This window comes from Pelophylax lessonae, assembly GCF_965119305.1.
Source record: "Pelophylax lessonae genome assembly, chromosome: 2".
In the NCBI taxonomy this organism is placed as follows: domain Eukaryota; kingdom Metazoa; phylum Chordata; class Amphibia; order Anura; family Ranidae; genus Pelophylax; species Pelophylax lessonae.
The window spans coordinates 484,091,209-484,116,159 of NC_138769.1; the positions used below are offsets into that span (position 1 = coordinate 484,091,209).

Here is a 24,951-nt window from a genome sequence, read left to right on the forward strand (position 1 = left end):
CCGCTATTCGGTACAGGCCGCCGCCATTTTTTTTGCTGGATTGCACGAGCCGCCATTTTGGCGTAGCCTCGTGTCTCCAGCATGGGGGCGGCCATGTTTGAGGTGATCCAAACACCTCGTGGAGCTAGGGGAGGCGCCGGAAGGCGTGCAGAGGGGCGGAGCCGCCTCCTTTCTTCCTGGGCAGCCAGCCAAAAGACTTCCTGTTTGTCAAGACAGCGCTGTAACCTGTTGCAGTTAAACTCTGAGCATCAAGTGGTGAGCCTGGGGGTCTATCTCTCTCTCGATCGATAGGGATCCCTAGCAGGTAACACTAAGGGGCTTTTGTGGCGCTGGGGGTCTGTGAAAAAAAAAAAAAAAGTTTTTTATTTTTGAATTAGATTATCCGGGAAGTTACTGGAATAATCATGGACCCTGCCACACAAACACCTGTTTCCCTCGAGGGGGCCACGGGACCCGCCGGTGCACAGAGTGTAGAGGCATTTACAGCAATTTTGGAGTCTATGGTGGCTCGGGTGGAGGCGGCCTGTCAGGGACGAGGGTCAAGGAAGCGACCCCCGCCTACCCCTATATTATCTGACACCTCTGACTCAGATTCAGAGATGGTCACTGCAGTTGCAGGTCCCTCTGCAAGGGCTGTTACCTCAGGTAAAGCTCCCTCAGACAGTGAGGAGGACGTTTCTTCTCCCGCTATAATTCAGGAAGAAGCATTGGTGGACGCACTAGTTGTGGCAGTGCAGGAAACCTTAAAACTTGAGGTTTTACCGGCAGAAGCAACTGATACAGAGATTCCTTTTGGTACTAACAAGCCCATCAAAACGGTGAAGGTTTTTCCTGTACCCAAGTGTTTTGGTAATAAGATTAAAGGAGAATGGGAGCATTCTAAACGTACCTTTACTATTTCCAAGCGTATTGCTAGACGCTATCCGTTTGAGGAATCCATCATTAAGAAATGAACGGTACCACCAGTGGTGGATCCACCTATTTCCAGGCTGAATAAAGCCACGGTTATCCCAGTGGAGGACACTTCGTCCTTTAAGGATCCGGTGGATCGAAAGATGGAAGCAGAGTCCCGCACCATCTTCTCTCTGATAGGGTCAGCATTTAGACCAGTAATTGTTATTGGTCTAGTTTCCCAGACACTTACGGAATGGGCGAGATTGGTACGCCAAGACCTTAGGGGAAAAGATATTCCCCAGGAAACATCTGATTTGATGGAATACAAGGGCTACAGTTTATCTGTGACGCAGCCTTGGACACTACTCCCCTATTAGGGCATGCATCTATGTCAGCGGTAATCCTCAGACGTGTGCTGTGGTTAAAATGCTGGTCAGCTGACCTAGGTTCCAAAAAGACCTTGACGAATCTCCCCTTTCAGGGGAATCGTCTATTTGGGGCCACCCTAGATGAAATCATTAAGGATGCCACTGGGGGCAAGAGCACTTTTTTGCCACAGGCTGCTAAAGCTAAGGGACCTCGCAACAAGCGAGGACCTTTCTTTACCGCCCATAAAGGGTTCGCACGCCCGGCTGGAACAAGCGGGAAAGGCAAAACTCCTCCAGGAGGGTTCAAGAAAGGCTGGTCGGACAAACAGAGGACCAACTCAGCCAAACCCGAAGCTAAGGAGTACACAGCCTGAAGGTGCGCCCCCACCCGGTTTGAGGGTGGGGGGACGTTTTCACCGGTATTCAGGACATTAGATCGAGCATCAACTACTACTACCGGTGCGATTCTTCCCTTCCAACATTTAAGTACTACAGGGAGCGGTAGTCACCGTTCCCTGAATAGATCTTTTCCTTTACCTTTTCCTAAGATTAGTCTCAATTCCCCACAGGAATCGGATCTGGTTGACCAGACAGGCCAAGAAGCCTCTAGCCGGGTGACTTCGGTCCCTGAGGTTCAACCAGAAAAGATCACCCTTTCTGATAGCTATCAGGTATCTGATAAATGTGTGGGAACAGAAAACGACCAGACTTTCTCGGATGGTCGGGGCCAGATAGCTCTAGGGACGCCTGGTTCAGATCCAGTCAGCACCAGTGGTCCTAGAAATTCTAGGCTGGCCGACTTGGACAGGCTAGTCGCAGACGTTCCGTGGGAACTTCGTCTCAGGGAGTGTCTGTGGTCTCAAGGACCAATTTACCATCGTGCTTTACAGTCACTGGTTTAATAGGCCTGGCCATTGAGACCCAAGTACTGAAGAACAGAGGTTTGTCAGCTTCAGTCATTCCTACCCTTATTAAAGCAAGGAAAGCGACTTCCAGCAAGGTCTATTATCACACATGGAAGACTTATATTGCGTGGTGCGAATCTTTAGGATTTCCTCCACGTACCTATTCGGTGACTCGAATATTGGCTTTTTTGCAACAAGGGGTTGAGCAGAAGCTAGCCTTCAGCACCATCAAGGGTCAAGTTTCAGCATTAGCAATCTTCTTTCAGAAACCTTTAGCTACCAAGTCCTTGGTGCGGAATTTCATCCAGGGGGTGTGGCACCTGGCTCCACCAGTCCGCGCGCCCTTACCGCCCTGGGATCTTAATTTAGTTTTGTCGGTTCTACAGAAACCTCCCTTTGAAAACATCAGGGAGATTCCCTTGTTTACTTTATCCCAGAAGGTGGCCTTCTTGGTGGCTATCACTTCTGCTCGCAGGGTGTCAGAACTGGCTGCATTATCATGCCAGTCCCCATACCTAGTGATTCATAGGGATAAGGTAGTACTTCATCCTAAGCCATCCTTTCTTCCTAAGGTGGTTTCAGATTTTCATCTGAATGAAGATATTATACTACCTTCCTTGTGTCCTCAGCCCAAGCATCATCGGGAACATGCGTTGCATTCCTTGGATGTGGTTCGGGCAATCAGAGTATACCTGAAAGCTACGGAATCATTCCGTAAGACGGATTCACTTTTTGTGATCACGGATGGCCCCAGAAAGGGTTTGCCTGCATCTGCCGTGACCATTGCCAAATGGATTAGACAGACGGTGGTACAGGCTTATTCTATTAAGGGTCAGAGTCCTCCGTTCCCTGTTAGGGCGCACTCCACTCGAGCGCTCAGTACTTCCTGGGCTTTTCGCCATCAGGCGTCAGTGGTCCAGGTATGTAAGGCGGCCACCTGGTCGTCGGTACATACCTTTACAAAATTCTATAAAATTAATGTGACGGCATCGGCGGATGCCTCATTTGGCCGCAAGGTTTTGCAGGCCGCAATTTGAGGAGACCGGTGGTCCACCTCGAGAGTTTTTTTCTGTTTGAAAAATTTCTTTTTTGTTGAGTCTCATCATTAAGGATGAGCACTGTAAACTTCTAGTTGGCACCGGTTGGGCCTTCTAGATTGGGATTTGATTTCCATTTTCCCACCCCTCATTTGTGATACTGCTCTGGGACGTCCCGAAGGTGCTGTATCACCGAGGACTACGTCTGTCAATGAGCGATAGAGAAAAATGGATTTTTGTAAAATCTTACCGTAAAATCCTTTTCTCTTAGCTCATTGACAGACGTAGTCCCTGCCCCTCTGTTTTGGAGTTGGGTTGGGTTAAAATTTCTAAAGACTGCTTTTTGACATAACTGATTTGCTGAGGCAGAGAGAGAGAGAGGATAATACCCTCTGGGACTGCCCCTAGGGTGTGGCCAGAGCTTTTTAATTTCCTGTCTAGTCCTGCTCCTGTGGAGGCAACATAACCCGAAGGTGCTGTATCACCGAGGACTATGTCTGTCAATGAGCTAAGAGAAAAGGATTTTACGGTAAGATTTTACAAAAATCCATTTTTCTCTGAGTCCTCTTACAGTCCCATGCCCCCGCCCCTCTGTTTTTTTTTCCTTGGGGTGGATGCCTTCCGGTACAGCTTGCTACAAAACTGGAAAACAGTGCTAACTGTGTCAGGATAATGGCTGAGGGACGGCCCCCTAGAGGTGTGTCTCAGTGTGAAGTTTTTTTAATAACCCTTCACTGCCTAGCTTACTCCTGCAGAGAGCGCCATTACCTACTCGTGAAGGTATACCGAACAGGCTGCGACTGTCCGAGGACTCAGAGAAAAGAGTTTTATGGTAAGTTCTTACAAAAACTCATTTATTTTTTTACTTTCTGCTATAACACATACCCAATAAAAAAAAAAAACAAAAAAAAAAAAAACAATTTTCTTCACAAATTTAGGTCAATATGTATTCTGCTACATATTTTTGGTAAAAACAAAAAATCCAAATAAGCATATATTGACAGATTTTCGCAAAAGTTATATCAGCTACAAACTATGGAATTTTTTTTTCTACTTGCATTTGCAGCGATCAGCGCCTTATAGCAGGACTGCTATATTCCGGTGGACTAATCGGACTCCTAACTGACACTTTTGACACTTTTTGGAGACCAGTGACACCAATACTGTAATCAGTGCTTAAAAAAATATGCATGGTCACTGTACAAATTACACTGACAGGGAATGGGTTAACATCAGGCGCAATTGAAGAGTTAAATGTATGCAAAGATCAGTGTTCCTGCTTAGCAGAAACCAAGGATCAGTACCTTCCTCTCTGACAGAATGGCAGTCTGCCTTGTTTACATTGGCAGACTGGCGTTCTGCTTGTGTCCTGAACGATCGGATTGGCTCCCGCTGTGTCTCGCAAGCAGAGCGCGCCCCAGACCCAGAAGTGTCAGATCACGTACTAAGTTTGAGATCTGCCACAGAGCGGCCGCCCTGCCATGGTAAATGTACGTGTGGTGGTCCACAAGCAGCTATAGTATGATCTATCTCTGGGCTTATTGTTAATCCATATGAGTGGAGGAACATTCATAACAGCTGGCTGGCATTGGAATTATTACAGAGAAGATCAGAAATAACCTATTGATGCTCTAACTCCTAAAGCTTGTAGTCTGCTTTGTAAGCCACGACTATCCCATGAGTGTGAAAACCTGGGCACGTGGAAAAGCAAATTTCACAAATATAAAGAAGAATCATATACTTCACATGTAATTTCACAAGATCACATTGATTTGGGACTTTTCTTCATATGATTTGGAATTTATACTATTCCTCAGGATGTTTTGAGATATACTATCACAGGACATTGCATAAGTTGTATTCAAGAAGCTAGTGCATATCTTTTAGATTTTAGAATGTTAATTATGTTTTGTCATAATTTAGAACTCCAAAATGTGGCAACACTATTTTCCAAAACTTTGCCTACCAACATATATTTTTTTATTTGGTAATTTGGAAATACTACTGCTTACTTTATGTGGTAAAAAAACGTCACAGCATCCCAGTGTCCTCTTGTCACAGTGTGAGTCCTGTGTGAAATGCACTTATTTAATGTTTGGTTTGCTGCATTTCAATTTTCAGTAACATTTTTGTTCCTTTATTTTGCCTAAGGTGCGAGTTGACAGTGGTATTCAAGAAGGAAGCGACATCAGCATTTACTATGATCCTATGATTTCAAAAGTGAGTTTTAATCCAGCTACACAAGTCAAAATTGAACAGCTAGCACATCACATTCCATTCCTAATATTGGTCAGTCACCTTGAAGAGAAGAAAAATGACTACAAAGTAGGATGAGATATAGAAAGCGGTTTATGTATGCTTTTTGATGAAAAAAAGCAGTAGGTGAACAGAGCTCTTGATTTTTAATTCCATTTCCTTGCATAAAACATAGGCTATATATTCAGAATCAATTAAAGCGGTAGTACAGTGCCTTGCGAAAGTATTCGGCCCCCTTGAACTTTTCGACCTTTTACCACATTTCAGGCTTCAAACATAAAGATATAAAACTAATTTTTTGTGAAGAATCAACAACAAGTGGGACACAATCAAGTGGAACTAAATTTATTAGATATTTCAAACTTTAACAAATAAAAAACTGAAAAATTGGGTGTTCAAAATTATTCAGCCCCTTTACTTTAACTGCAGCAAACTTTCTCCAGAAGTTCAGTGAGGATCTCTGAATGATCCAATGTTGACCTAAATGACTAATGATGATAAATAGAATCCACCTGTGTGTAATCAAGTCCCTGTATAAATGCACCTGCACTGTAACAGTCTCAGAGGTCCGTTTAAAGCGCACAGAGCATCATGAAGAACAAGGAACACACCAGGCAGGTCCGAGATACTGTTGTGGAGAAGTTTAAAGCCGTATTTGGATACAAAAAAGATTTCCCAAGCTTTAAACATCCCAAGGAGCACTGTGCAAGCGATAATATTGAAATGGAAGGAGTATCAGACCACTGCAAATCTATGAAGACCTGGCCGTCCCTCTAAACTTTCAGCTCATACAAGGAGAAGACTGATCAGAGATGCAGCCAAGAGGCCCAGGATCACTCTGGATGAACTGCAGAGATCTACAGCTGAGGTGGGAGACTCTGTCCATAGGACAAAAATCAGTCGTATACTGCACAAATCTGGCCTTTATGGAAGAGTGGCAAAAAGAAAGCCATTTCTTAAAGATATCCATAAAAATTGTTGTTTAAAGTTTGCCACAAGCCACCTGGGAGACACACCAAACATGTGGAAGAAGGTGCTCTGGTCAGATGAAACCAAAATCAAACTTTTTGGCACCAAACATGGTGATGGCAGCATCATGGTTTGGGCCTGCTTTTCTTCAGCAGGGACAGGGAAGATGGTTAAAATTGATGGGAAGATGGATGGAGCCAAATACAGGACCATTCTGGAAGAAAACCTGATGGAGTCTGCAAAAGACCTGAGACTGGGACAGAGATTTGTCTTCCAACAAGACAATGATCCAAAACATAAAGCAAAATCTACAATGGAATGGTTCACAAATAAACATATCCAGGTGTTAGAATGGCCAAGTCAAAGTCCAGACCTGAATCCAATTGAGATTCTGTGGAAAGAACTGAAAACTGCTGTTCACAAACGCTCTTCATCCAACCTCACTGAGCTCAAGCTGTTTTGCAAGGAGGAAAGGGCAAAAATTTCAGTCTCTCGATGTGCAAAACTGATAGAGACATACCCCGAGCGACTTACAGCTGTAATCGCAGCAAAAGGTGGCGCTACAAAGTATTAACTTAAGGGGGCTGACTAATTTTGCACGCCCAATTTTTCAGTTTTTTATTTGTTAAAAAAGTTTGAAATATCCAATAAATTTCGTTCCACTTCATGATTGTGTCCCACTTGTTGTTGATTCTTCACAAAAAATTACAGTTTTATATCTTTGTTTGAAGCCTGAAATGTGGCAAAAGGTCGAAAAATTCAAGGGGGTCGAATACTTTCGCAAGGCACTGTATACTCCGCTTTTTAACTTTTACCTAAAAGTAAGCCATATAATAAGGCTTACCAGTTGGTAAAATTAATATCTCTCAGACCTGCACGGTTTAGGAGATATTACCCGGCATGCAGCCGCTGACAGCAGCAGTGCATGCGCTCTGAAGGCTCGGCGGACCTTCATAGCTCCTTGCCGGATAGCATGTGCGGGATTGATGTCATTGTGGTTCACAGCGCCGGAGCCGCCGAACCCGGAAGAGACGCCGATTGAAGATGTCAGCTGCCTCAGTGGTGTCCGGGCGACCGTGTCGGGGCTTCGTTCTAAGGTATATATTTCCTAATGAGCTAGTATGCGATGCATACTAGCTCATTATGCCTTTGTCCTGCATGGTTTGTTTTTTGTTGTTGTTTTTATTGAGGATATAACCGCTTTTAATGAGGAGTAATAATCCATTCAAATTATGGAAAAGTATCACATCTGCATGTACCTTGAGGCAACATTTTGTTAAAGCAATATTAAACCCAAAAACAAGCCTGTATTATATTGCAGCTTTAATGTTGTGGATGCATTAGTTTTCTTTAATAGGGTTTCTTTTCTCTATCGTTAATTGACAGACGCAGCTTCATAGCTTCTTAGCCATTGGGTTATGCTTCTCCCATCAGAAATAGAACACTAGACAGGAAAAAGCTTTCCCCATGCCTATGGGGCTGTCCCTGCAGGCATAACCCCACACACTCTGCTACAGCCCTCAGTTTTGTTTCTGCCTAGTTTAGGAGTAGGACCTAGATCCCTGCTGGGACTTCGGTCTTGGATGTTATTTTTTTGGAACTTTTTTTGTACTTATTCTTTAAGTAGAGTTCCTGGAGAACTACAAGCAACAGCCAGCTGAGTTTCGGACTGGATATTCTAGATACTTAAGGTCTTCCAGCCTGACCAGCGAGCATGAGCAGGTTCTAGTCCAGCTTTAGGCCTAACCATGATAGAGCCCCGATGGACGAGGACGAACCCGCGAGTAGACCGTCTCGCTGGGATGCAAATGACCTGGATCGCCCTGAGTCGCAACGTACCTCTTGGCTGGCAGCGCCCCCATCCTGGATGGACGTGGGCCCCCTCCATAGAATAGCCAGACCCTCGGGTATCCCTCAGTTCTTCTGGCCTCTCGGACATACCAGGCCCCCCCCCCCTCCCCTTCCGCTTTTCTCCCCCCTCCCATTACAGGTTCCTACCTTTTGAGAGGCAGATATATTGCGGCCGATGAGGCGGATTTGCGGGGGAGGGCAATTTTTCTGGTGGGGTCCCATCCTGTGGAGTCCCAGGACAAAATTTCACCTACAGACCCCCTCAGTGCGACTGCTTAACCTTCTGGGTCGCAGCCCCTGTCCACTCTTACAGCAGTTTTGGAAAGCCTAGTGTTAAAAGTGGATTTAGTGTTAAAAAGTAACACTAGCTGTAAGTGCTTTTTGACTTCGCCCCCCTCTGTTGTATCTTCAGATTCAGAGTCAGATGTGGCCACAACAGACGCACCCTACCCTGGTGTCTCTGTGTCCTCGCATTCTGATGGCGAAGAGGACCTGTCCTCGTCAGCTGCTGCGTGGGAAGGTGCATTGGTGGAAGCACTTATAGTTTCAGTGCGAGAAACTTTAAAAATGGCGGATGAGTCTACAGTGTCAGGACCACAGGTTTCCTTTTGCACCCGCAAATCCCAGAAATTGGGCAAAGGGTTACCCTGTCCGGAACTTTTTGACAATATTGTCAATGAACAGGTGGGGACGTATTAAGCACGTTAGTGGTGCCCAAGCGTTTAAAAACGCCATTATCCCTTTGCGGATAAGGTTCACTCGGTGAACTGATCCACTGAGGTTGGATCATCCTGTTTCCAGACTGAATAAGTCTACTGTGGTCCCGGTGCAAGAATACCCGGCCATTACAGACCTCGTTGATTGTCTCTGTCCCACCATTTACATGTGATAGCGGGTTCCATATTGAAAAAAAATTGTGTGACCACCCTGGTGTCGCAGACAGTCACTGAATGGGTGAAGTTGCTAAAAGGAGTCTCGAAAACGGAAAAACTTTTCCGGGGCAGATTGAGCTCAAATGGCTCAAGCCCCTCTGTATTTATGCAATGCAAATCCACTGGTAGCCAGAGTGTCCGTTGTGGGAATTGCTATTATACGCATGGTGTAGCTTAAAAGCTGGTCTGCGGACCAGGCTTCCAAAAAGGCTCTTTCTGACCTTCCCTTTACTGGGGAGCAGTTGTTTGGATCCCCCCTGGATGAGTTGATCAAAGACCTTACGGGTTGGAAGAGTACTCTTCTTCCTCAGTCCTCTAAGGCAGTGGTTCTCAACTCCAAGCCTCGGGACCCACTAACAGGCAGGTTTGCAAGATAACTGAAATACATCACAGGTGATATTTATTGCTGCTCAGTGATTGCAATATTCTAGTCTGCATATCCCCAGGGTGATACTTAAAGTCTGGCCTGTTAGTGGGTCCTGAAGACCGGAGTTGAGAACCACTGCTCTAAGGGCAAGGCACCACGTGCTAGACGTGGGTCTTCTTTTACTGCTCATAGGCGGCTTTCTCTTGCGTCCTCTGACAGTCGCTGCCCACTCATACAGTCTTCACCAATGGGTATTGACCTCTTATCCACAGGAGCAAGCTAGGCATAAGACTTGTTAAAAACAAAGCAATTTACGTAGACCCACCTACAAGGGGATGTCCCACTGGTCCAATACCCCCGGCTAGCCTCAATCCCAATTCAGTTTGTCTTCTGCCTAGATAGGAGTAAGATAGGCTTTCCCTGTGCTGGGGCTACATGTCTCAGCCTTTCTTCTGTTTTATTACTTTTATTTTCTGCAAGAGTGTTTTCTTTGCACTACTAGCTTTTTATTTGTTCTGTGCTTAGTCAGATCTTTGGAAGACTACAGCATTTGCGGAGCTGGGAATCGGACTTGTCGTCCTGGTACTCCAGGACAGAGTATCTTATGGAATCCCAGCCCGCCACCGAGCGTTTAGCAGGCTATGCGTACGCCCTGGCCTCGCAAACGACCTGCCCCTGTCCTCAGGGGCGAACGCCCCGTGAGGTGGCCACCTTGCCAGGATGCCTCAGTTGCGGTCTGACCATGTGTGGCATATGTCCTGTCTTTGGCGGACGGCACCCCCGCCACCTGGGGTGGGAGGTTCCCGTCGTGGAGAGGCGCCCACGCCATCTTGGTCGGGTAAGTAGTACTCTGTGTGGGATAACAGTCTGCTGGGTCTGTTCTCCCTCCCTCATGTCTGTGTCTTGGGCTCGCATCCTCCTGGTCCCTGCTGGGGAGTTACTCCCTGCTGGGGAGTTACTGTGTGCGGAACACTGTGTGGGGGTTTGTGAGGGTCCCTACCCTGTCGGCACTTTTTTGTGTTTTGTGTGGGGGTTCAGACATGTGGCGGCCGACCGCTGCGGTAAAAAACCGCGGGTCCGCCATGTTGGGTGTGGGCGGCTGTCTGGCCTCACTGTGGGCTCTTCAGCAGCCATTTTCCTCTGCAGTATTGGCGCCGTTCGGGCTCCATCTTGTGTGTGGCACGGTTCTGTGTTTACACGTGTCGGCGGACATTTTCCCGGAGCCTCCCATTGCAATCAATAGGCATCCATTTTTCCTTAGCCTGTGCTTGCCTGACTCTAGCGGTCTGACATCACTTCCTTTTCCTGCATACAGTGGAATCATTCGGCAGAAGGGTAACGCTCCTGGGGGTCTTTTCTTGCTGTTTTGGGGGATATTCTCTTGCTATTAGCTATTTTTTGATATCTGTGGGTGCTTCAGTTATGGTCCTGATTGCTGTGCATGACGGTGGGTATCGCCGCCGTCGCGTCTTAAAGGGTTAGCGCCATACAAACTTTTGTTTTATGTTCATGGGAGTCCCAGGACAGCAAAATTCCTCCCAGTCATTGGTGGGTGATTCAGGTGCACCTGAATCTTCTACCCTTACTGCTGCTCTTGCAACTTAGTGTCCAAGGGGGCTTTAGTGATGTCAGAACGGACTGTTTAGCTAAAGGCCTGGGCTTTTCACTATCTGCGTTTGCTATGGTTGCCTTGGACAGTATACCCCCTGAGGGGTCTCAGTCCTTCCATTCGGATAGGGAAGCAGAGGATGGGGGTCGGGATGATCACCCCCCCTGAGACGGCCAAAGAATGCGCTGCTATGTCTGTGCTTATTTCCTCGGTTAAAGAGACACTGCATTTAGAGGATGGGCCCACCCACTGGGTAAGCAGTCTTCCTTGGGACTCGCAGAACCCGAAAAGCGGCACAGGTGTTTCCTTGTCCTGCTGAGTTTCACGTGACGGTGAACGAACGATGGCGTGCATTTAATGCGCCCTCTTGTGGTACAAAACGGTTTTAATTCTGTTGCCCTTTTGCGTCTCTTATGCATTCGCATTGGACCGTGTCCCCTAAAGTGGATCGCACGGTGCCCAGGTTAAACAAGGCCACTCTCATGCCCTCGGAGGATTCTCCGGTGTTCAGTGCTCTAACGCACTCTGGGGGCAGATTCCGACCCTCCGACTACTGTGGAAATGGTGGAGCAGATGCGTCTGACAGGTTTTTTTTTGTACCTGTGTGACGCGGCCTTGGAGTAGGCTCCTCTAGCAGCTCGGCTGTCTGGTGTCACGGTGCTGCTCCTTCGTTTAATGTGGCTGACAAGCTGGTCGGCTGACCAGACTCCAGGAAGACAGTGTCTGACATCCCTTATGAGGGGAATCGTCTCTTTGGGGATTCCCTGGACGAGTTGGTTAAAGGAGGCACTGGGGGCAGAAGCACTCTGCTGCCCCAGAACCCCAAGGGTAAGTTTTTCCGCAGTAAGCGGGGCCCTTCCTTTAAACCAAATCGGGGGTCCTTTTGTGCCTTCAAGGCACAGGTCAAGGGGAAACCCTTTAAGGGCTAGGGTGGTCAGAGGAAGCCCTGGGCGGGCAAGCTAAAATCCACCCATGCCGGCCCGGCGGGTCCTTCCGCCTCCACCTGCAGGGACGCCCTCACCCATTACAGGGGTGGGGGGAGGTCTGCGCGGTTTCCTAGACCTTTGAATGCTCCGGGTTCCGGTTAGGTGGGTTCTGGAAATCATTGGATCGGGATACAAGCTCAAATTCCTTTTGCGGCCAGCGGACGGATTCTTTCCCTCAAATCTTCATTTGACCCCAGATCGGTTACACGATCTTCATCGGGCGGTTCAGAATTTCCTCGCCCAGGGGGTGATTGTCCCGGTGCCTCATCGGGACAGGTTTCGGGGGTTTTACTCGAATCTGTTCACGGTGCCCAGTAAGGTGGGCAAGGTACGCCCATTTCTTTACTTGAAAGCTCTGAACCGCTTCGCGCGGGTTCAAAAGTTCTGCATGGAATCCCTCAGTTCGGTGGTGGCCTCCTTAAGTCCAGGAGATTTCCTGGCTTTCACCGCCCTCGAGGATGCGTATTTACACATCCCTATATTTTCGGGTCTTCAGAGGTTCCTCCGATTCGCAATCACGGAGGGTCACTATCAGTTTGTGGCGTTACCTTTCGGTCCCGCGCTCTGTCAACTACCGTTCAGACGCTCAGGGAGTTCGGATGGACCATCAACGTTCAGAAGTCGACCTTGCCCCCTTCTGTTTGTCTCCCTTATCTGGGAATGGTCCTGGACTCTACCCAAGTAAAGGTTTCCTGCCGGAGGACATGCTCCGGACTCTACAAGATGAGGTCAGGTCCCTTCGGGACAAGGATTCCTCGTTGCTCAGGGCCTGCATACGGTCCCTGGGGTTGATAGTGTCAGCTTTCGCGGCAATACTGTTTGCACAGTTCCACACACGATCTCTTCATGCCCGGATCTTGGCCAGGTGGGACAGGCATTCTCAATCCTTGGAAAGGAGGATATATCTGAGTCACCAAGTCAGGGAGGATCTTCTCTGGTGGCTCCTGTCCCCGACTCTGATGGAGGAAAACTCCTTCCGCTCGTTGTTGTGGACTGTGATCACCACGGATGCCAGCCTGTCAGGCTGGGGGGGCATTCGGTCTGCCCAGGGCACTTGGTCGGAGGGGAAATACTCACCTTGCCGATGAACATCTTGGTATTGCAAGCGATCAGATTATGCTTGCTCCGTTGGTCGGCTCATCTTCGGGGCCGCCCTGTGCGGGTCCAGAGGGACAACGCCACTGCGGTGGCTTACATCAAATGGGCACCAGGAGTGCCCTGGTGGCCCAGGAAGTGACCAGAATTCTGTGTGGGGCCGAGACGCATGTCCCGGCGATTTCAGCAGTTTACGTTCCGGGTGTGTAGCATTGGCAGGCCAATTATCTGAGCCGCCAGACCCTGGACCAGGGAGAATGGTCCCTACAACCGGAGGTTTTTTCAGATGCTGTGTGCGAGCTGGGGATCCCCTAATGTGTATCTGTTCGCCTCTCGGCTAACCAACAAGGTGGGAAGGTTCGTGGCACGAACGCGTGATCCTCTGGCGGTCGCCTCGGATGCGCTGGTGGTGCCTTGGAATCAGTATCGCCTGATTTCTGCCTTTTCTCCGCTTCGGTTGTTGGCCAGGTTCCTTCGCAGGTGAGTCTCGGAACCAAAGTTGGCGATTCTGGTGGTCCCAGACTGGCCGCGTCGGTCTTGCTACGTGGCCATCATCCAACTGGTCGTCGAGACTCCGTGGCGGCTCCCGTTCGAGACGATCTGCTGTCTCAGGGGCCGATCTTCCATCCTGCTTTACGGTCGACGGCCTGAGCGGCGTGGCTGTTTAAAGCCAGGTCTTGAGAGATTGGGGTCTCTCGTCTGCGCTCATTCCTGCCCTGCTCAGGGCTCGGAAGGCCTCGTCTGGTAAGATCTATTACCGTATTTGGAAGGCTTATTTTGCCTGGTGTGAATCCAGGGGCATCCATCCTCCCTCCTTTTCGGTTGCGAGGGTGTTGGCCTTCCTCCAATCTGGTGTGGACCAACGTCTTGCGCTGACCACTGTTAAGGGCCAGTTCTCTGCACTGGCCATCCTTTTTCAGCGCCCCTTGGCGTCTAATTCATTGTTAGGCTCCTTTATCAAGGTGTGCATCATTTGGCTCCTCCTCGGAGAGCGCCTTTACCTCCTTGGGACTTAAACTTGGTCCTGTCCATTTTGCAACATCCTCCCTTTGAATACACCAGAAAAAAAAATTCTGCCTCTGCTGGCGAGAACGGTTACCTTTCTGGTGGCTATCGCATCTGCTCGCAGACTGTCGGAGTTGCCGGCCTTGTCTTGCCGCTCCCCTTACCTGGTGGTTAATAGGGATAAGGTGGTCTTGCGACCTAACCAATCCTTTCTTCCTAAGGTGGTTTCTGATTTTCACCTTAATGAGGATATTGTCTTACCTTCGCTATGTGCGAACCCTGAGCATCCTAAGGAGTGTGCCTTGCATTCCTTGGATTTAGTCCGGGCGATTAGGGTTTACCTGTCGTCCACTGAATCCTTTAGTAAGTCGGATTCTCTTTTTGTCCTTCCTGAGGGTCCTCGGAAGGGTATGGCTGCGTCTGCTGCAACCATTTCTAGATGGATCAGACGGACGATTGTACATGCCTATTCGTTTAGGGAACGGGTACCACCCTTCCTTGTCAAGGCACACTCTACCAGAGCGGTGAGTGCGTCCCGGGCTTTCCAGCAACAGGCTTCGGTGGCCCAGGTGTGCCAGCTTGCGACTTGGTCGTCGGAGCACACCCTTTTCCATATTTTACAAACTTGAGGTTCTGGCATCTGCAGATGCTTCCTTTGGCCGCAAGGTTCTGTGTGTGGCAGTGCCTTATGGGGGCCCTAGTTTTGCAGGTCCCTGGCTGTTGGGGTTGTTTCCCCCTTGGTTATTTGCTTCCTGGGTTGTTTGCTCCAGTTGAGCTTTTCTGTTACCCAGAGGGTTTACCTTTCTGTTCAGATGAGGTTCCCTTCTCTGACTTGGGTGCTGTGTTGCCTTTGTGACGTTTGTGCTTCCCACCCCTCATGTCTACACTGCTTTGGGACATCCCATTGGTGAAGACTGTATGAGTGGGCGGCGACTGTCAGAGGACGTAGGAGAAAACTGAATTTTTGTAAAATCTTACAGTAAAATTCCTTTCTCTGAGACCTCTGACAGTCGCCGCCCCCGCCCCTCTTTTGGGGTTCATGGACTATCTACTACTTGCTACCAAACTAAATTGGGAATGACGCTAGCCGGGGGTATTGGACCAGTGGGACATCCCCCTCTTGGTGTGTCTATGTAAATTGCTTTGTTTTTAACAAGTCTTATGCCTAGCTTGCTCCTGTGGATAAGAGGTCAATACCCATTGGTGAAGACTGTATGAGTGGGCGGCGACTGTCAGAGGACTCAGAGAAAGGAATTTTACGGTAAGGTTTTACAAAAATTCTGTTTTTTTCTTACCTCCAGGTCGCAAGAAAAAGGAAAGCCATTCAGGTCTTCTGAGAGTTCCAAGATGATGTGGTCACAAAGGGTGATTGTGCCGGTTCCCTCTCAAGAATGTTTTCAAGGGTTTTATTCAAACCTGTTTACTGTGCCCAGGAAGGAAGGCAAAGTGCGTCCAATCCTGGACCTTAAGGCTTTGAACTGCTTCATGCGGGTACAGAGGTTTTCAAATAGAGTCCATTTGCACGGTAGTGTCGTCCCTACACCAGGGAGACTGAACCAGCCAGGGAGACTGAGCCACCAGGGAGAAGCTGCGTCTTTTAATGAACGACAGAGAAAACTGGATTTTTGTACTTAGCGTAAAATACTTATTTTCTCTGATGTTCATTGGCAGAAGCAGCTCCTCTAATTATGAGTGGAATGGGTTGTTGTCTTCTAAACACTGCTTGCAATGAAACTCAGAGCTATAGCAGAGTTTGTGGGGTTATGCCTGCAGGGATAGCCCTATAGGCTTGGTGAAAGCTTTTTCCTGCCTAGTGTCCTATTCCTGATGGGAGGAGCATAACCCAATGGCTAAGAAGCTATGAAGCTGCGTCTGTCAATGAACTTCAGAGAAAAGGATTTTACGGTATGTACAAAAATCCAGTTATTTCACCTTGTGATACAGTCACAAGAACAAGCTCTTTTGCAGAAGTAGCATTTACAGAGATGAGTCAAACCATTTACCACTGACAGGAGTGCTTACAGTCATCCGTTTTTATTCATTTATTACAAACTTGTATCTCAAAAGGAAAAAAAAATAACTCTTTACTGTAACTGCATATAAAGTGGAAGCTTGAGTTCAGCTTCAGTTTGTTCGATGGACTAACATATTTAGATACAGTATCTCACAAAAGTGAGTACATCCCTAACATTATAAAGCATAAAACATACATAAGTGCTGCACAATCAACATAAACAAATAAAATAATCAATATGGGATCATGAAGCCCAAACGTCCCTTGTATAGAAGAGTGAATCAACAGACAGACGTATGAGGTATGAGATCCAGAGATCCACTTCAGGTGATGTGCCTCCACCCTGAGTAAAATTATTGCGCTCACCTCAAGATCAGACCCCTGTATTACCAGAAGGTCTAATAACATTTGACTTTGGGATCAGTCACAACAAGAGAGCCGCAAGGTCCCAGCCAATGGTCTGTAATCCAGGGAATGCAGCTGAAGAGACCAGGCACACGTCACAAGCCAGAACTCCCCACAGACATCAATGTGTCATCTAAATAGCTCAAAGATAATCTAAGAGCTATTTAAATGATTCCAATTACAGGACACTCCGGTAGACAACAGCATGAATGTAAGGCTGATAGCCGGCGTTTTTTGGCAGTGGGTGACGTCAGACAGGAAGCTCCTCCCCCCGTACACGTTACGTCCAATAGAACTTTGTCAGCGGGGTGGAGCTACGTACTGCATCACCCCTTTATATAATACTCACACTCGTGAACCAGCAGCTGCCTAAGAAAGATCATTAACATACAGGAAACCTTTTCGTTATGACAGAGTAAGTACATTTTTTTTTTTTTTTTTAATGATAAATAACTCAGCCTCCCTCCACAATATGTAAGAGGGGGAACTGAAATGGTTATCAATAATTAATATATAAAATGCCTTGAAACAAGGACTCCCATACCCTTTGCGCTGATTGTCTATTGTATATACATCCCTCACATTGTTGTAAATATTTTATTATATCTTTTCATGTGACAACACTGAAGAAATTATACTTTCCTACAATGTAAAATAGTGAGTGTACAATTTGTATAACATTGTAAATTTGCTATCCCCTTACAATAACTCAACACACAGCCAATAATGTCTAAACCGCTAGCAACAGAAGTACACCCCTAAGTGAAAATGTCCAAATTGGGCCGGAAGTGTCAATATTTTGTGTGGCCACCATTATTTTCCAGCACTGCCCTAGCCCTCTTGGGCATGGAGTTCACCAGAGCGTCACAGGTTGCCACTGGAGTCCTCTTCCACTCTTCTGATGACATCACGGAGTTGGTGGATGTTCGAGACCTTGCGCTCCTCCACCTTCCATTTGAGGATGCCCCGCAGATGCTCAATAGGGTTTAGGTCTTGAGACATGCTTGGCTAGTCCATCACCTTTACCCTCAGCCTCTTTAGCATGGCAGTGATCGTCTTAGAGGAGTGTTTGGGGTCGTTATGTTGGAATACTGCCCTGCAGGCCCAGTCTCCGAAGGGAGGATATTCTGCTCTCCTTCAGTATGTCATAGTACATGTTGGCATTCATGGTTCCCTCAATTAACTGTAGCTCCCCAGTGCTGACAGCCCAAGACCATGACACTCCCACCACCATGCTTAACTGTAGGCAAGACACACTTGACTTTGTACTCCTCACCTGGTTGCCGCCACACAGGCTTGACACCATCTGAACCAAAACAGTTTATATTGGTCTCATCAGACCACAGGACATGGTTCCAGTAATCCATGTCCTTTAGTCTGCTTGTCTTCAGCAAACTCTTTGCGAGCTTTCTTGTGCATCATGAAAGGAAGAGGCTTCCTTCTGGGACAGCCATGCAGACCAATTTGATGCAGTGTGCGGCATATGGTCTGACAACTGACAGGCTGACCCCCCACCCCTTTAACCTCTGCAGCAATGCTGGCAACACTCATACGTCTATTTCCCAAAGACAACCTTTTGGATATGACGCTGAGCACGTGCACTTTTTTTGTCGACCATGGCGAGGCCTGTTCTGAGTGGAACCTGTCCTGTTAAACTGTTCTATGGTCTTGGCCACCGTGCGGCAGCTCAGTTTCAAGGTCTTGGCAATATTCTTGTAGCCTAGGCCATCTGTATGTAGAGCAATATTTATTTATTTATTTTTTTTCAGATTGCCATGAGGTTCCATGTTGAACTTCCAGTGACCAGTATGAGAGAGTGAGGGTGATGACACCAAATTTAACACACCTGCTCCCCATTCACACCTGAGACCTTGTAACACTAACAAGTCACATGACACCGGGGAGGGAAAATGGCTAATTGTGCTCAATTTGGACATTTTCACTTAGGGGTGTACTCAATTTTGTTGCTTGCGGTTTAGACATTAATGGCAGATCACCAAGTAAAAGGGAGGGAAAAAAAGTCTATCTAAATAAAAAGAAAACAAATTTAGCCATCATAGCAAAGGGTTTGCATTAAAAAAAAAAAAAAAAAAAAAAAAAACTTGGTTTGCAGTTTAATTAAAGCTTTAAACATATTAGATCTTCCAAAATTTTGTGGAAGATGACGTCTAATTTGCTGTACAAATAAACTTAATCATATGTGCAATGTGTCATCTAAATATTTTCAACTGCATTAGTCTCACATGTCTGATCATTACCACCTGCTTACTTACCATCTACATATAGTATTGTGTGTAATAATGACTTCTGGTGATATATGTATTACTCTTTGCAACACATTCAATTCATTCAGTATCTTTTTGTAAAACATTTTTTTTTGTTATAGTTGGTTACCCATGGCAGCAATCGGGCTGAAGCTTTACAGAGAATGAAAGATGCTCTAGACCATTATGTAATTAGAGGTAAATATATAATGCGTGCCAAGAGGGAGAGCGGTTATTTTATCATTGCAAAAATAAAGATCTACAGAGAACATTCTTGGCACATTTGAATAATTTCATTTCATAATTTTCATTGTCTAATTTCATTGTCAACCTTCATTGTCACCAACAGCTATAATTAAGATGTAATGTAAAGTACATTTTGAAATATCAGTGTTACTTTTAGTTGATCATAGTTGTTGATGGGGGGAAAAAGTAAACCTCTAGAATAAGAACAACTTGAATGGAGGTTATTTATCCACTTAAAGACCGCCCACCGCAGTTTTAATGCAGCAGACAGCCTCTCCTGCGCAAACCGACGTAGCCCTACGTCAGTCGCGATCCTGCTGCATGGGGGGCTAGTGTGCGGCGCGCGCTCTCGCCCCCCACTCGGCAGCGGGGACTCTGATGCACGGGGCCAGTGGCTCCGATTGCCGCAGAGCACCCGCGCTCGCTCCCCGCTAAGAGAGAGGGACGGTCAGATATTGTAAACTCAGCAGACCATTCTTCTCTCTGGAATGATCACAGAGCTCCTGTGATCCTTCTATATAGGATCACAAGTCTCTGTGTTCATTTCACAAGCCCATCCCCCTACAGTCAGAAACACTCCCCTAGGCTTACGTTTAACCCCTTGATCACCCACTGTGTTAACCCTTTCCCTGCCAGTCATTATTACAGTAACAATGCATATTTTTAGCACTGATTACTGTAGTAATGTCACTGGTCTCCCCCCCCCCCCCCCCAAAAGTGTAAAAAAAATGTCAGGGGTCCGATCTGTACGCTGCAATGTCGCACCCCCACTAAAAATTGCAGATCGCCATTATTACTAGTAAAAAAATAAATAAAAATGACATCTTTCTCCTTAGTAGATTCAATAACTTTTGCACAAACCAATCAAAATACGCTTATTGCAATTTTCTTTTTGTTTTTTTACCAAAAATATGTGGCTGCAAACAAATTGGCCTAAAATGTTAAAATTTGATTCTTAAATTTCATTTTTTTGGGAATGTTATATAGCCGAATGTGAAAAATATATTTTATTTTTTTTTCAGAATTTTCGTTCTTTTTTTGTTTATAGCGCAAAAAATAAAAATCGCAGAGTTGATCAAAAGTACCACCAATCGCAGAGTACCACCAAAAGAAAGCTCTATTTGTGGGGAAAAAAGGACATCAATTTTATTTAGATACAGCGTCACACGACCGCACAATTTTCCGTTAAAGTAACGCAGTGCCGAATCACAAAAAATGGCCTTGTCATTAAGGGGGCAAATCCTTTCGGTCCAGAACTGGTTAAACATGCCATACATCAGCTGTTTCACAGTAAATTAAAGTGCTCTGATGCGTCTACATTTCAAAGATAGTAAAAGGTTACTGAAGGGTTTTTAAAGACTTGGTTCACATACAGCTAGACAGTTAAAAAAAGGAATAAATTCTACCCAGTTGCTTTTCATGAGTGGCTGTTCTGTAGAAATCTGTGCGGAAGCAGAACATGCAATCCTCACACAGATGACAATATAAGATTTCCAAGCATCTCTTGCACTTGATGAGACCAGTGTACATGAGTCTTCAATAGAAGAAACTACTCCTTAAAAAAAAAAAAAAAAATCTTTCTTTTTGGAGTTTGTGGTAGAAGATAAAACGCAGTATTCCAATGTCAAAACCTCATCGCAGGCATGAAGCATAATGGATGTGTATATGGATTTGTTCATATCTGTGCATTTTGGGTGGGTTCTGCATTATTTGGTACAGTAAAACACATGAAGAGTAGAAGTCAGAATGTGGCCTTGCAATGCCTTGAAAGCTTCCACATTTTGTAATGTTACAACCAAAAAACATAAAAGTATTTTATTTGGATTTTGTGATAGACCAACACAAAGTGGCACAAAATTGTGAAATGGAAGGAAAATGATAAACGGTTTTACAAATGTGTGATGTGAATTTGTATCCAGTCCCCTTTATTCTGATACCCCTAACTAAAGTCTAGTGGAACCAATTGCCTTCAGAAGTAACGTACTTAGTAAATAGTCCACCTGTGTGTCATTTAATTACAGAATAAATACAGCTGTTCTGTGAAGCCCTCAGAGGCTTAAAATCTACATTTACGTTTTTGCTTGTAACATGACAAAATGTGGAAAATGTTAAGGGATAGGAATACTTTTGTTAAAGCATGGTATAATTTAAATTGCAGTCATAAATAGACAAGGATGTATTGGTGTGTTGGGGGGGGGGGGGGGATTCAGGAACCAAGAAGCAGACAATCAAGTAAGAACCATTCGCAGTGAGACTGCAGGCACGCTATTGAAGGGCAAGGAATAAAAAAAAGTACATATTGAACATCATTCAATCTTAATTGTACATCTAGAGTTAGATAGCCATACAGACCATATTTTAAAAATGTATGTCAAATTAGTAATCAATACCAGTTTCTCCATCTCAGATTGGCGGTTAAGAGTGGTGAAAGTATCTGTAATGGGGATTGATTTTAGTTCCACAATTTGGTAATTGTAAAGTTTTGCTGCTAGGAATAGGTGTTTTTGCCGTTGTGAGGTCCCCCGGAATTTCGGCCCCTTTCCTCTGTCACTGGTCCTGTTAGCGCAGCACACTTCTTGAATGCGCAGTACAGAACCGGCTGTGAAGCCAAAAGCCTTCAATGTTGGTTTCCCTTGCCACGAATTGTGGAGGTAGCACCCGAGAACCGAACCAAAAATTGGCAGGGGTGCCAACATCGCAGGATCCCTCGACAGGTAAATGTGCTAATATTAGACGTCGGCAGCTACAGTTTTTCCGTGGGGGGGGGGGGGGGGGGCAGAACTCCGCTTTAAGTAAAAAAGGTTGATGGGAGAAATTGGTACCTGAAGCCTATATACTATTGTTTTAGGAGAGTCCGTATCATACAGGTGAGCAAGTTCCGTAATGCCTTTAGCTTGCCAAGAAGACAGATTTATATTTGTGACCAAGTGGTGCAAAACCATTATAGGAACAGACATTTTGTTCATTGGTACAGTGGGGGGAGAGTAAACACTGACCATACCAGTAACATTTGGTAGGCCCATAACACCATTTTCCTATGCTTCATTATGATAGTGGCGGAACAATTAGGGGTTTATGGTGGGTTTTTAATTGGTTCTAAAGCCTTAAGGTTTTTTGCCTTAATGCATTCTTTGCATTTAGGTAAAAATCCTTCAGTGCTGCAGGATTCCCTAGCCCCTCCCTTTTATTTACCTGAGCTCAATTCTGATCCAGCGTTGTGTACAAGAGCAGCGGCTCCCACCGCTGTCTCCCTCCTCGCTGGGCAATTTGATTGATGCACTTTTTTATGTAATAGTATGAAAAAAAATAATCCAATCCAAAACTCCTTCAGGTATGAACCTTAAAGTCAGGTAAGACACCAAAATGGTACAAGTGAAAGTGCTTTGAGATCTATATATGAATAACAAGGAGGTTGTAGTTGGGAGTATATCCAAAGACTGGAGAAATTTTGACTCATTATACCTGTCCTAAGAGGGATTTAATAAAGCTCAATGGCTGAGATGATTTCCAGGGTTGCGGAAGTTGGTTACATTTGGAATCAATATCCACTAACATAGCTGCAAGTGTTTTGTAGATCATAATATGTTACTTAATTTTTGACTACTTTAAAGCTTAGGGTGGGTGTTTTTCATGCTCTAGCTATTGTCTGACTGATGGCTGCAAATGTTTGAAATATATCACTCTGTGTGTAACGCATCTATATGTACAGTATCTCACAAAAGTGAGAACACCCCTTACATTTTTGTAAATATTTTATTATATCTTTTTATGTGACAACACTGAAGAAATTACACTTTGCTACAATGTAAAGTAGTGAGTGTACAGCTTGTATAACTGTAAATTTGCTGTCCCCTCAAAATAACTTAACACACAGCCATTAATGTCTAAACCACTTGCAATAAAGCGAGTACACCCCTAAGTGAAAATGTCCAAATTGGACCCAATTAGCCATTTTTCCTCCCCGGTGTCATGTGACTTGTGTTACAAGGTCTCAGGTGTGAATTAGGAGCAGGTGTGTTAAATTTGGTGTTACCACTCTCCCTTTCTCATACTGGTCACTGGGAGTTCAACATTACACCTCATGGCAAAGAACTCTTTGAGGATCTGGAAAAAAGAATTGTTGCTCTACATAAAGATGGCCTAGGCTATAAGAAGATTGCCAAGACCCTGAAACTGAGCTGCAGCACGGTGGCCAAGACCATACAGCGGGTTAACAGGACAGGACGGGTTCCACTCAGAACAAGCCTCACCATGGTCGACCAAAGTAGTTGAGTGCACGTGCACAGCATCATATCCAGAGGTTTTTTTTTTTTGTTTTTTTTTGGGAAATAGAAGTATGAGTGTTGCCAACATTGCTGCAGAGGTTGGAGGGGGGTTGGTCTGTCAGTGCTCAGACCACACACTGCATCAAATTGGTCTGCATTGCTGTTGTCCCAGAAGGAAGCCTCTTCTAAAGATGATGCACAAGAAAGCCTGCAAACAGTTTGCTGAAGACAAGCAGACTAAGGACATGGATTACTGGAACCATGTCCTGTGATCTGATGATCCAAGATAAACTTATTTAGTTCAGATGGTGTCAAGCGTGTGTGGTGGCAACCAGGTGAGGAGTGCAAAGACTAGTGTGTCTTGCCTACAGTCAAGCATGGTGGTGGGAGTGTCATGGTCTGGGGCTGCATGAGTGCTGCTGGCACTGGGGAGCTACAGTTCATTAAGGGAACCATGAATGCCAACATGTGCTGTGACATACTGAAGCAGAGCATGATTCCCTCCCTTTGGGAACCCTATTAAGCATCTGAGGGGCAGTATTCCAACAGAACGACCTCCAAGACAACCACTGCCTTGCTAAAGAGGCTGAGGGTAAATGTGATGGACTGGCCAAGCATGTCTCCAGTCCTAAACCCTATTGAGCATCTGTGGGGCATCCTCAAACGGAAAGGTGGTGGAGCCCAAGGTCTCGAACAACCACCAGCTCCGTGATGTTGTCATGGAGGAGTGGAAGAGGACTCCAGTGGCAATCCGTGAAGCTCTGGTGAACTCCATGCCCAAGAGGGTTAAGGCAGTGCTGGAAAATAATGGTGGCAACACAAATATTTACACTTTGGTCCCTATTTGGATCATTTTACTTAGGGGTGTACTCACTTTTGTTTCCAGCGGTTTTGATTTTATTGGCTGTGTGTTGTTATTTTAAGGGGACAGCAAATTGACACTGTTATACAAGCTGTACACTCACTACTTTACACTGTAGCAAAGTGTAATTTCTTCAGTGTTGAAACATAAAAAGATATAATAAAATATTTACAAAAATGTGAGGGGTGTACTCACTTTTGTGAGATGCTGTATTTCCTTCTTTCTTCAGTCTTTATCTCAAATCGCCTTTCAGGACAGCACCTGGAGAGAGCGTAGCTCCACCCAATTTACAGCAAACACTGCCAAGATAAAACTCCTCCTCTTCCACCATGCCTCAGTCATTGTGTTTCCTCCGCCATGGTGGAAGCATTGCAGGAGCTTTTGGGAAGAGCTGCGCTCTCTCCAGGGGGAGAAAGTTTTAGCCTACCTTCTTATGTGTTTAGCAGAGACCATCCCAGCTCCCCTCCCTGGGTGCAAAGGGGACGCTCCAGAGCAACTGACTTCGCTCGCTCGGGGGAGCAGAGAACCACCGGAGGGTCCGGTCTGTGTGTCAGGGGTCCGCGGCTTGGGCTGGCTGGCAGTCAGGTGGGGAGTTGGTGTTTTTTCAGACTCCCCGCATAT

At 46.0% G+C, this 24,951-nt stretch overlaps 1 protein-coding gene across 1 annotated transcript in view; it reads left to right on the top strand.

Moving 5' to 3' along the window:
- PCCA (propionyl-CoA carboxylase subunit alpha) overlaps window positions 1-24,951 on the top strand; it is a 1,213,132-nt gene that overhangs the window by 620,630 nt on the left and 567,551 nt on the right. Inside the window, exons 15-16 of the mRNA XM_082247734.1 lie at window positions 5,356-5,424; window positions 19,080-19,155. Coding sequence (XP_082103860.1) covers window positions 5,356-5,424; window positions 19,080-19,155 — 145 coding nt within the window. The remainder of the gene's footprint in view (window positions 1-5,355; window positions 5,425-19,079; window positions 19,156-24,951) is intronic.